Source organism: Ursus americanus, chromosome 13 (assembly GCF_024610735.1).
Source record: "Ursus americanus isolate L20-20 chromosome 13, mUrsAme1.1.p, whole genome shotgun sequence".
NCBI lineage: Eukaryota > Metazoa > Chordata > Mammalia > Carnivora > Ursidae > Ursus > Ursus americanus.
Genome location: NC_142139.1, coordinates 36,845,604 through 36,858,133, shown reverse-complemented (window position 1 = coordinate 36,858,133; position 12,530 = coordinate 36,845,604). Strand labels below are relative to the sequence as shown.

The following is a 12,530-nucleotide window of genomic DNA, read 5'->3' as shown; positions in this document are numbered from 1 at the left end:
AATTCAGCACGTTAAAAACTGAACTCTTACCCCAAACTCATTTTTTTCCATCTTTTTATTAATGACCCCAACATTCTCCCAGGTCTGGGTCATCATTTGTGACCTACTGACCATCATGCAGAACACATTCCCCTGAGATGGCCCACTGATCCGGTCCCTGGACTGTGTCCACTGCGCCTTGGGAGATGATGCCTGCTACCCTTGAACTCCCATTCTCACTACCATGTCCTCAGCTGGTCTGTTTTTCTTCTACTTTCTACTTGGTAACCTGCTGCCAGATTAAACTTCCCGAAGCAGTTTACCTAAAAACCATGAGAGGCCCTGGCACCCATAAAATGAAGCCCAAAAGTCCGAGGGGGGCATTCCCAACCTCCCTACACCTGGCCCAAATCTTTCTCCAATCACATCTCATGCCCCTTGCCACTGTTCCAACAGAAGCTGCATTCCCAGAACGCACAGCTACTCTCGGTGCTTCTCTGATTACACGATTTCCCCATACCTGAAACGTCCTCTCAAAACATCTCCACCTGTTCAAGCTCCATCCTAAAACCTATTCAAACCACCTAGTCAGGAAACGTTCCAGATCCCTCACAGTCGGACATAAACTCCCCCTCTAAAGTCTCAGCAGTTTTCTCTGCATCGCTCCGACAGCTCTATTCTCCACCGCATCCGGCAGTTACTGATGGACAGACCTTTCCCCTGCCCCACTCACTGTCTGCTCTTCCCCCAAGTCTCACATCATGTCTGACTCCAAGCAGGCGCTCACCACAAACATACTGCATTAATCCATAACAAGGATACTTTGTCAAGAACAAAACTCATGGGGCACGTGGGTGGCTCAGTTGGTTAAGCGTCTGCCTTTGGCTCAGGTCATGATCCTAGGGTCCTGGGATCGAGCTCCACATTGGTCTCCCTGCTCAGTGGGGAGTCTGCTTCTCCCTCTCCCTCTGCCTCACACTCTTCCCCCCCCCCCATGCTTGGGCTCTCTCTTTTTCTCTCTCTCAAATAAATAAGTAAAATCTTTAAGAAAAAACACTTATGTAAAACTCATAAATTATAAGGCACAATCCCAATTTGAAAATCTGTGGGGATTTCACAGTACCTTTTTCCACCTGGGAAATGCAATTTTCTGGTTTGCATGGGAAGAAAGACCTTGATAATATTTTTGGCCCGTAAACACTTCTTTTAAAATAACATCTTAATGTATTGTGTGGGAATAAGGCCAAAACATGTGGATTAGGTTTCCTATAGAGTACATATGGGTTTTATGAAAACAGCAAAGAGGCTAGGATAAAATGTGATCTCTGAGACAGATTAAGTTCGGTCTTTTTCTAACTCTAAAATTAATCTAGAGCTTTCTTGCTTTAATTATATGCTGAAAGTTTCCTCTTTTGCTTTAGTGATGTCCCTGGTCAGAGTCAACATTTTTCACATTCCTAGGATGAAAAAATAAGTGAGGAAAAGAAAAGGACTTCCTTCTACTGTCACTTTCCCCTCTGCCGGTTCTCCCTCATAGACACTACCTAGGCCTCTTCATTCCCTCTCTCACTGCCCCTGCTGTTTGCCCCCCATCTACGATAACTCTTCCCTCCCCCAAAAGACTCTTCTTTTTAACCCTTCTATCCTCCTTCCCCTCTCTTTCTCATTTTGTTCTCGAACATTTACTAAGAGGAACCATATCCCTCCCTCACCACATTCAAGTCAAACACAAGATCTTTGGGTGGTAAACACGGATCAGTTGCCAAGGAAACCTCAGGCTCCTATGGGTACATGCATCTATGTGAAGTTTTTCTGCACAACCACCCTCGTCCGTGGAAATATCCTTCCTCACAGCAGAGCCTAGCCTCTGAAGTAAAGTCCAGCTGCGCAGGGACAAAGAGCTGGGAGTGAAAGCGGACAAGGATGAAATTGGAGAGAAAAGAAGAGGAAATGGGGAAATTAAGTTCTCAGAAATATGAACTAATCCAAGCTAACAGCTCCCCACCCCAAGCAACCCTGTGCTTCCAAACCGAAACCCACTCACGCAGTGAAGCATCTGAAACTCAGTGTCCCACCTGCCCTCTTCTTGATAGCAAAGTCAGTGCCTGGATTCACATGGGGGTGCATTTGCAGCATTATCCAGCGTGGCCACAGAAAGGCAGAGGGGAAAAGTGAAAGCCCTCTCCTCAGCTCCATGGAGCCTGATCTGAGAGTGGGTCCAGTTTCATCTGCCATCAGTATTACAGTTGGCTCATCAGTGCCACTTGGAAATTCCTGTAAGGTTTAACAGGGTGAAAGCAGCACTATCTACTTCCCAAGGAGAAAAACGTGAACTTATCTTCTCAGCTTCAAATAAGAAAACAGGAAGCTGCAGCATTCAAAGGAGATCCTTTTATCTGAGAGCAAGACCCAGAGCCAGTATTTTCACAAATAAACTGCATAAAAGCTCCCTAATTGGACTTAATCTAATGATAGCTATACCACTAAACATTGTTTCAAAGCTTGTGGGCCTAATTATTTCTTTTTCTTTCTAAAGATTTTTTTATTTATTTGAGAAAGAGACAGTGCGAGTGAGCAGGGGAGAGGCAGAGGACAGACAATCTCAAGCAGATTCCACGCTGAGCGCAGAGCCCGATGTGGGACTCAATCCCACGACCCAGAGGTCATGACCTGAGCTGAAACCAAAGGCTGGACACTCAACCAACTGTGCCACCCAGGGGTCCTTAATTATTTCTTTTTCTAAAAATGATTAGTAGCCATCTTTCCTTAAAGCTGTCCGGATAGCTTAGGGCACCACTTGCTACCTAAAAACCAAACCAAAAAACCCCCAAACTTCTTATACCCATCCACAAGCTGCTTTTACTATACTGGGCAGGAAGATCTCTGGCCAGCTTTCACATTTAACTCTTCAGTGGGAACCAGTATTCACACAAGCTAGAATTGCTCCAGCAAACAGCAAATGCAACAGGCTCTTGCTGTGCTTTGCTCATAGAGACTACACCTGTGTCCCTCTTTCCCACTCCTCTAGCCCCTTTAAAATTTATTGAGTTCATTAATTCATCCAATAAATATTAACTTAACACCTAATACGTACCAGTTATTATTCTAAGTGTAAAAAACGATCTCTGCCCTCAAGGATCTGGCAGGGAGAAACGGAGAACTACGACAATAAATAAACTTTACAGCACGTTAGACAGAGATAAATGCTATGGGATACAAGTCCCAAAATGGGTCTCCACTCCCCAGACTGAGCTGCTTTCCATCAGGGGCTGTAATGTTCGTCTTCGTAGCCTAGCACCTCATACATGCCTGGCATGTAGTGCAATCTCAGTTGAAAACAAACAAACAAACAAACAAACTACAACAAACCTTTAATAAACAAATGAGTAACCAAGCACTTAAACAATTTTCAAATTCCCTATCTTAAGAGAAGTGAGGAAAATTATTAGCAAGGTCGTGATGATAATGAGAAAAAACTACATAAAAGTTCTGCAAAGAATCTATCATATTTTGCAAACTCCTGTAGTCCCCTGATTATCGAGAAACAAGTAAAAAGACGTGTCACAGATGAATGACAGTATTCATTTTAAACAAGAGATTCTTAACCTGGGGTTCCCAGATTCTGGGATGCATGTGAATCCCCTGGAAATGTCAGCACAATTTGGGAGATAAGAGGGACTATATATGTGTTTTTCTAGGAAGAATGTGACACAGATTGGCAAAAATATTTTCCCTGTGTTACAGAAACAGAATTTGAGAAATCCAAGGATAGGACTGAAGGCTGCAAAGAATTTAAACAGTCCAGTGTTACCTTGCAGATAGTCCTTCGCATCTGGATGGAATGCTTCTTCCTTAAACCAGTGAGATAACAGAAAACCGGGTAAACTTCAGATTTACGGAAACCCATCAGAAGACAGAAGTTCAGTGGGAACTTCTCAGAACCACACTCATCATCACAATGATAATAAAATCATTTAACGGTGGTGGGGAATCTTAGAGGCTAGTTTCACGTGGTGATAAAGCCAAAAACAGGAATTCCCTCAAGGAAAAAACAGAGAGAGTTTACCTTTTCATGGTTTTCAATTAAAATTTCCACCACGATGTTCTGAAACTTCAAATCCATGATGGCAGCAACAGTTTCTTCCTGTGGCCTCATCAGAGTTGGTCCAAACACCACTCCTAGATTTGCTACCGTCATGAGGTTCTGCTTGGAGTGATTTGAAACACTGAGAAGGAAGAGCGAGGGAAAGTCTGGTTAAAAGAGAGGCAATAGCTGGGGAAAGTACAATCTTCTGCAACTCTGTGTTTCCTTAAAAACAAGGAGTCAAGACACTCAACTGTCCTCAAAGTCTGCTTCTGAAATAACAAGATCTGACAAGATTCTAGGGGATGAGGCCCCTGCTGACCTTCCTACTATTCCTCTCGTTCTCGATGCTCTGCTCTAACCACAATGACTTTCTTAATAATTCCCTGTTTATGCTAGGCTTGTGCCCCTCGAAGACCTTCTTTTACCATTCCCCCCTACTTAGAACATCACCCCTTTCCCCAGACTATTATACCCTTGGCTTCCAGTAATGACCAGATTGTATGGCACCTTTGTAAGAATTGGCGTCACAGAAATTGGTCAGAGCGCCTGCATTCACCCCTTTGGCCCAATTCATTGTGCAATGAGCAACCTAAACAACTGTCCTCAGAAGCCCTGACGCTTAATTCAGGTCTCAATTCAAAGCCTCATCCTCAAGATACCTTCCATAATAACGCTCTTTACAGTCCCACATCCAATATATATTCTCTATCCCCTCATTCTCTTTTTTTAACCACTTACCACCTAAAATTATTTTGTATTTTTATTTGTAATCTGTTTATGATCTTTTCCTTCTTAGAAGGGACTTCATGAAAGTAGGGAACTCGTCTGTCCTATTCAGCTATGTATCCACTAGCACCTAAAAAAGGCATTCGATAAATGTGTGTCGACTAAATGAACAAATGGCTATACTAGTAGTAGGACACTTGGCAGGTTATAAGATCCTCTGGCCTTCAGTTTCTTTTTATATAAAATAAAAGCATAATAAAATAAATAAGATAATACAATAAAATTAAAGACATTCTAAAACAGCATTCCTCAGCTTCCTCTTACCTCTAAATTTCTATAATTACAGTGATCTAAGAGTCATTTGTATTTGAAGAAAGGGCTAATTTCTCCACTAAATGATTAGATTTTGCTTGCTTTTTAAAGAAGGAATAAAAAGACTAGAATGGATCCTATGAAATAACTACTTATTACTGGATTAAACTAACTTAAAGGCCATGTTCAAACTTAGAGTTAGGTAGGTGTGAAACCAGGCTAAATTCGCTAACAGACTTATAATCACATTTCCAGAATCTGTGTACAGGGAAGTGTATAATATTCTCTTCTTTTACTTCCAATCAAACCCCAAGTCGCTGGCAGTGATGTTAAGCAAATAATTATATGACTTCACGAAAGCATCATATTTCAATGCTCTTGTCCAAAACATACACAGTGAGTCAACTGTCCAGCCTGTCTTTCCAGGCGTGGTCCCTGGTATTGTGTAGACAGCCCCACTTCCAACTGTTACGAATCCAAGAACCCCACATGGCACCCGGAGTGAAACAAAGGAAGGTAGGAAGAAAAGGGGGCTTACTTTGTTAAGTGTTTCACCAAAATGTCCAACATTTCTTTATTTTTCTCTGGCAGTTTGTGTACCAAGAAATGGATAGCATTAACACGAGATTCTGGGCTTCCACTTTCTTTAAGAAAAGAAAAAAGAAAAAAATAGTTAGATTGCTCAGAATCAAATACAGTCCCAGAAATCAATCATGACAACAGCTCATCTGTTCAACATCTTTCAACAGAGAATTTAAATGTATTTTGCCACCTTTCCCCAAAAGGGGGGAGCCTATCTTTTGCCCTATTCTTAGTCTTCTGTGCCTCAACAAGGAGATAATGTCAGTGTGAACGCAATGAGTGCCTTTCCCTAGGGTGATATTTAAGAACAGAGGGCTACGACAGCTTCTCCTTCTCGTACTCTACACTTCAAGTCTGCTCATCCCTCGGAGAAGTCGAGTCACTGGGTCACTGCCCCACAGTGGAATGCAAATAAAATAGGGGCAGATAGGTTCTTCCCTCTTAGGGTTCAGTTTTATCCCCTAAAAAGATACACTGAGGTTCTAACCCCCTACTGTCTCAGAACATGACTGTTTTAAAACATACGTGGGATTTGTTTTAAACAGGTATGGTAAGACATGCAGACATGGAAATGACTGAGTTGAAGGAAGAGTCTTATACTCACACTCCCTGGAAACAGCAGGCGAGGTGTGCCAGGGTCAGCCGAGAGCCAGAGGGAAGAAGGGAAAACTGTGGGCAACAGGCTTTACCATGTTTTCCATGAGAAGGAAGAGGCGAAGCAGAGTAAACAGACTCAGGATTGGTTGGTTTGAATTATTTTAGCAGGCTCTGGAGCACGGGGGCTGTGCCCAGACATCTGGTACCTGGCCCTGAGGTGATTAGGGCAGGAGAATATTGACTTGGAGTGTAAGAGCCCAAAAGACAGAGTCAAGGAGAGAAAACGGGCTCTGGATTGGTTGGCATATGGAAAGCACGCTCAGTTTACTATCTCAAGGAATTGGTTAGCCCCAGGAAGGGCGTTCTCCCCAGGATCAGTAAAGCCCCAGATGTCAAAACACCAGAATAAAAAGACATGCTTAACATAATGACCTTATTTGGGAATAAGGTCATTGCAGAAGCCATCAGTTGGATCATACTGGAGTAGGGTGGTCCTTTAATCTAGTATGTCTGGTGCCCTTATAAGAAAACAAAGACACAAAGGGAAGATGGCCATATGAAGATAGACACAGGGGAGAATATCATGTGACAATGGAGGCAGAGATTGGAGTGATGTATGTACAAACCAAGAAATGCCAAGGATGGCTGGGAACCACCACATGCTGGAAGAGGTAAGGAAAGAGCCTTCCCTGGAGCCTCTACAGGTAGGCCTTGCTAACCTACACCTTGATCTTGGACTTCTATTCTCTAGAATTGTGAGTGAATGAAAGAACGAACGAACGAATGAATGAATGAATTTACTTATTTATTTACTTATTTACTTACTGACTGATTGATCTATTTAAGCTCTTCAGCATCCCTGGGGAACTAACACACTCACTTTTCCTTAGACTTTGGAATGAATTATCCATGAGTCTTACTAGCAACGCGCCCAAATTCCCTTTATCATGTTCTTGACAGAAAATATCAAACAAATCAATAAAATGCTTATTATTAAGAACTCTACTAGAATTTTCAGGAGTGTCAAGCAACTGATGGCAATTCAGTGATCAGTTGAGGCAGCAGAAAGAACGGTCCAGGCTGCTTGGAGGCTCACAGACAGCTGGCAGGAAAAGCTGAGGAAAGGTTTCACATAAGGGACGGCATTTGAGTTGAGTCTTGAAGAACAGGGAAGAATTTAAAGAAAGGCAGAACTGAGGAGTAAGGGGCACACTCCAGATTCTGCAAACAGTATAAGAAAATGCAGTCTACGTAGAGAGAGCACGTTAAGGTAATGGAAGAAAGTAAGAGGCCAAACTCTGGTTTGTAAAAGCTAATTTGAAGAATCTGTCTTTACTGTTGGCTTCTAAATCAGTCACTCTAAGTAAGGCTGGGAAGAAATATGAAAGGAGTCAAATTTGGGGAAGATATACCTGACATTTTTTGGAGGATGGATTAGAACGGGGAAAAAAGCCAATCAGGAGGGAAATGCTATTTGGGCAAAAAGTAATGAGGCAGGAAGAGGGGGTGGTGGTAGAATTACAAGTAGAGCCGGCAGGTAGGCATTAGAATTGCTCCTTCCAACTGACAACAAGAGCAAGATAGCTACTATTGGAGGTTTCTGGGCCTCAGTTCCTCATCTGCAAAATGAAGTTAACAGCACTATCTGAAAAGGCCATTATGAGATTCAGTGAGGTAACACCTGCAAAGTGTCAAGTGCCAGTGGTGGGCACATACAGGTTTTCCATCACTGTTAGCCATCATCTCCATTGTTGTTTGCATTACTCTTACTATGTGAGAGCTCCTATGGAAGGCGTAGAATTGACAGGATCTAGCTGCAGACTGGCCATGGATCAGAAGGAAGAAGGCAAAGATGACCAATGTTTCATGCCTGGGTTATGTGGTAGTATGGTCAGTCCCTCTGACAGACAGGAGCAGAGGAGAAAATGCTAGTTTGAGGGGGAAAATGATGGTGGCAGTGATGGAGGAAGGGATGTTCAAGAGGCAGATATCTAGCAGGGATCTAGGAATGGTAGGAGGCATTAGAGATGAAGGTAGCAATGTTCTCCAGAGGCAGGGGACCTCCAGCACATGGCCAAGGCTGCCCGACTACTTCAGAAAGCTAACAGAGCATCCTGTGGGGAAAAGAGCTGCATCAGGGTGCAGGGGAGAAGCCAACTGGGGGTCAAACGAAGCACAGGAGGAGGAAGAGGAGGGAGGACCAGGAGGTTCAATGTCATCAGAAAGTCAAGCGAGAAAAAACATGCAAGGCCTGAGGAGCCCAGTGGTATCAAGAGTTAATGAGGGACGAGGAAGAGCAAGACTGGGAGGCGGGCCTGGACACCCACCACCAAGTTTGCCAGCCAGGAGTCCCTCTTTAGTCGTACAAGGAGGTTAAAAAGTGGCTAGAAGGGACAGAGAGAGTGGGATTTCAGATCACTGGTTCAAAAATCAAGAAATGGAAGGAAAGGGGGAAGAGAGATAAAGCAGATCAAGAAAGGCGAATTTGTGCTTATTGAAATATAATTGACATATAACACTATATTAGTTTCAGGTGTACAACACGATTCAATGTGTATATATTGCTAGATGATCGCCACAATATATCTAGTTAACATCCAATTAACGCTCTCTCTCTCAAATAAATAAATAAAATCTTTAAAAAAAAGAACTGCCAAGATGTATTCTCTTAGCAACTTTCAAATACACAATACTACTTTATTAACTATAGTCACCATGCTGGACATTCCACTCTCATGACTTTTTTATAACTGGAAGTTTGTTCCTTCCAACTCCTTTCACCCGTTTTGCCCATTTGCCCACTCCCCAGCCCTAGCAACCACCACTCTGTTCTCTGTATCTATCAGCTTGCTTGTTGTTGTTTGTCTTTTCTAAGGTTCCACATGGAAGTGAGATAATATGGTTTTGCCTTTGTCTGATTTAGGGAATCTGTTTCCTCAAAATGATGATGGTTTTACTTTTTCCTTATTGTAAAAACTAGATATCTGCTCTGTTAAAATTTTAGAAAATGTAGATTAAACAACTCAGTAAAAGCAATCACTAATACTTTGAAATACATAAAGTTGAGAAAGAACATACCATCAGACTATGAAGAACGACAAATCAATCTGAAAAGAAAGAGACAACCCACAAGAAAAACAGGCAAAAGACTGGAGGAGGAACTTCAGGAAAGAGACTAGCCATATGACCAGTAAACATATGAAAAAGTGCTAAACCTCGTTATTTATTACGGTAATGAAATTAAAACCACAATGAGCTACTACCACTCACCCATCAGAATGGCTTTAAATGAACACAGTACTCAGTTCTAGCAAGGATACGAAGTAACCGTAACTGTTCGACTCTAACGACGTGGGAATAATTAAACGGCACAATCACTTCGAAGAACTCTTTGGCAGTACCTACCGAAGTTGAACACACACATTCCAACCCACAACCCAAAAACTCTACTCAAAAGCAAGAGAAATGCACATAAACGTTCACTAAAAGACACATATTAGAATGTTCACAGCAGTAGCACTCTTGATAATCCCCAAAGTGAAACCACTCCAGTCTCCTCGACAGAACAGATAAATGCATTGTGGTGTGTTTGTACAATGGAATCCTATAGCACGAGGAGAGAGAATGAACTGCTGATTCACTGAGCATAGAGGAATGTCACGAGATGAGCAAAAGAAGCTGAATGCAAACGAAGATATTCTGGATGATTCCATTTAGATACAATGCAAATGCAGCAACCCCAACCTCTGGACCTATGGTGTCAGAAGTCAGGGGAGTGCTTGTATGTCACAGGGCCCGTGTGGGTGTGAGAAAGCGTTTCTGGACTCTGACAATGTCTTATTTCTTGATCCAGGGCTGAATACATGGCTATCTTACTATGTGAAAAATTCATTAATCCGTATACTTATTATTCGTGTACATTTCTATTATGTTTCAACAAAAAGTTCACTTACATTAAGCCACCCATAATAAATCTCACCCTAACTGAGGCTGGTAAAATTTAGGTTTAATCTTTTTAGAACTTTGCTTCCTTTTTTCATAATGAAATGTGTGAATAGCCTATTTCATTTAATATACCTTGGACATCTCTCCATGTCATTAAAAATAGCACCACCCATCAACTCTCTGAACATGAGTTGCTTCCAGTGATTGTACAGGTAGCTCTGTTCTTTTTTTTTTTTTTTTTTTTTAAGATTTTATTTATTTATTCAACAGAAATAGAGACAGCCAGCGAGAGAGGGAACACAAGCAGGGGGAGTGGGAGAGGAAGAAGCAGGCTCCTAGCAGAGGACACTGATGTGGGGCTCAATCCCATAACGCCGGGATCACGCCCTGAGCCGAAGGCAGACGCTTAACCGCTGTGCCACCCAGGCGCCCCAGGTAGCTCTGTTCTAAAAGGGATGTTTCAGAGTGAGGAATGAGATTTCACAACACAGGGCAGAGCTGTCGCTAAAGACAAAGGAAGCAAAAAGCCTAAGAAATGAAAAGGCATCTGATAAAGCAGAATACAAATAATCAAATCCTATCACATAGTAAAAAGTCTTAGATACAGGGATGCTTGGCTGTCTCAGTCAGTAAAGCGTCTGCCTTCGGCTCAGGTCATGATCCCAGGGTCCTGGGATCGAGCCCCACATTGGACTCCCTGCTCTGTGGGAAGTCTGCTTCTCCCTCTCCCTCTGCCTGCCACTCTGCCTACTTGTGCTCTCTCTCTAATAAATAAATAAAGTCTTAAAAAAAAAAAAACACCTCTTAGAAACAAACTAAATTTGTCACTGAAAACAAAAGTACAACTATGTAAAGAGTTAGTAAGGAATATCACTCAGCCATAAAAACAGATGAGATCCTGCCATTCGCAACAACATGGATAGACCTAAAGGAGATCAGTCAATTAGAGAAAAATACCATACGATTTCACTTAAATGTGCAATCTAAGAAACAAAAACAAATGAACAAACAAAAAATGCTTAAACAGACTCATAAACACAGAGAACAAACAGGTTGTTGTGGGGGGGGTGCTGGGCAAAATGGGTGAAGGGGAGTGGAAGGTACAGGCTTCCAGTTACAGAATGAATAAGTGAGGGGGACGAAAGGTACAGCAAAGGGCATGTAGTCAATGATATGGTGACAGACAGCAGCTACACTTGTGATGAATATAGCATAACAAATAGACTTGTCAAATCACTGTTGTATATTTGAAACTAATGTAACACTGTGTGTCAATACTTCAAATACAATACTTCAAAAAAACACAAATTAGGTGGCAAATTATAATCAAGTTTTCTTTTTTAAAGATTTTATTTATTTATTCGACAGAGATAGAGACAGCCAGCGAGAGAGGGAACACAAGCAGGGGGAGTGGGAGAGGAAGAAGCAGGCTCATAGCAGAGGAGCCTGATGTGGGGCTCGATCCCAGAACGCCAGGATCACGCCCTGAGCCGAAGGCAGATGCTTAACCACTGTACCACCCAGGCGCCCCTATAATCAAGTTTTTGTCTGGAGTTAAAACCAAGATAATACCTTACTAAATCAAAGCTGGAGAAAAATGAAAAATTTTTTAAAAATAACATATTCAATTCACAGCTTTAACTTTAAAAAAAAAAACTAAAGTAGGGGAAAATTTGAAGTCAGGACTCTGAAAAATAATTTTTAAAAAAAATTCCTAAGGAATAAAAGGATAACTGCCTATGATAAGAATTTCATACATTCAAAAACTGAAAATTTTATATAATTTTGCACTAAAAAGCTACTTCTAATTCATGTTGTCTACCTTGTCATTAATAATCATTTCTCTCCAAAGAAAATCTAATTTTAAGATTTAGGGATTTATTACTTACTCAGAATCTAGAGAAATCATTTCCCACTCTCTAAGGTTAAGGTTCTTCATTTCTAAAAATAGTAGAACTGGTTCTGAAAACTAGAATAACAGCCTTCCACTTCCTTCAAGTGCCCCTCCCACACCCATCTTCATTTGAAATCACACATTTTTCTCAAGCCTGCTTTTTTCCTCTTTCAAAAAGAAGAATATTTTTGGAAGTAAGGCACTTTTTTTTTAAAGTTTATTTATTTATTTTAGGGGGTGGGGGCGTGGGGCAGAGGAAGAGAGAGAATTTCCAGCAGACTCTCCACTGAGCAGGGAGCCCCAATCAGGGCTTGATCCCAGGACCCTGAGATCATGAACTGAGCTGAAATCAAATCAAGAGTCTGATGCTTAACCGACTGAGCCACCCAGGCGCCCCTGGAAGTACAG

General features: G+C 41.8%; 1 protein-coding gene across 2 annotated transcripts in view; it reads right to left on the bottom strand.

The window, feature by feature from the left end:
* Window positions 1–12,530, bottom strand: part of ARHGAP10 (Rho GTPase activating protein 10) — a 313,438-nt gene that overhangs the window by 101,530 nt on the left and 199,378 nt on the right. For both annotated transcript variants that reach the window (XM_087866502.1, XM_045798867.2), the window contains 2 exons: window positions 5,643–5,748; window positions 4,046–4,205 (listed from right to left, as the gene is read on the bottom strand). In XM_087866502.1, coding sequence (XP_087722628.1) covers window positions 4,046–4,205; window positions 5,643–5,748 — 266 coding nt within the window. The remainder of the gene's footprint in view (window positions 1–4,045; window positions 4,206–5,642; window positions 5,749–12,530) is intronic.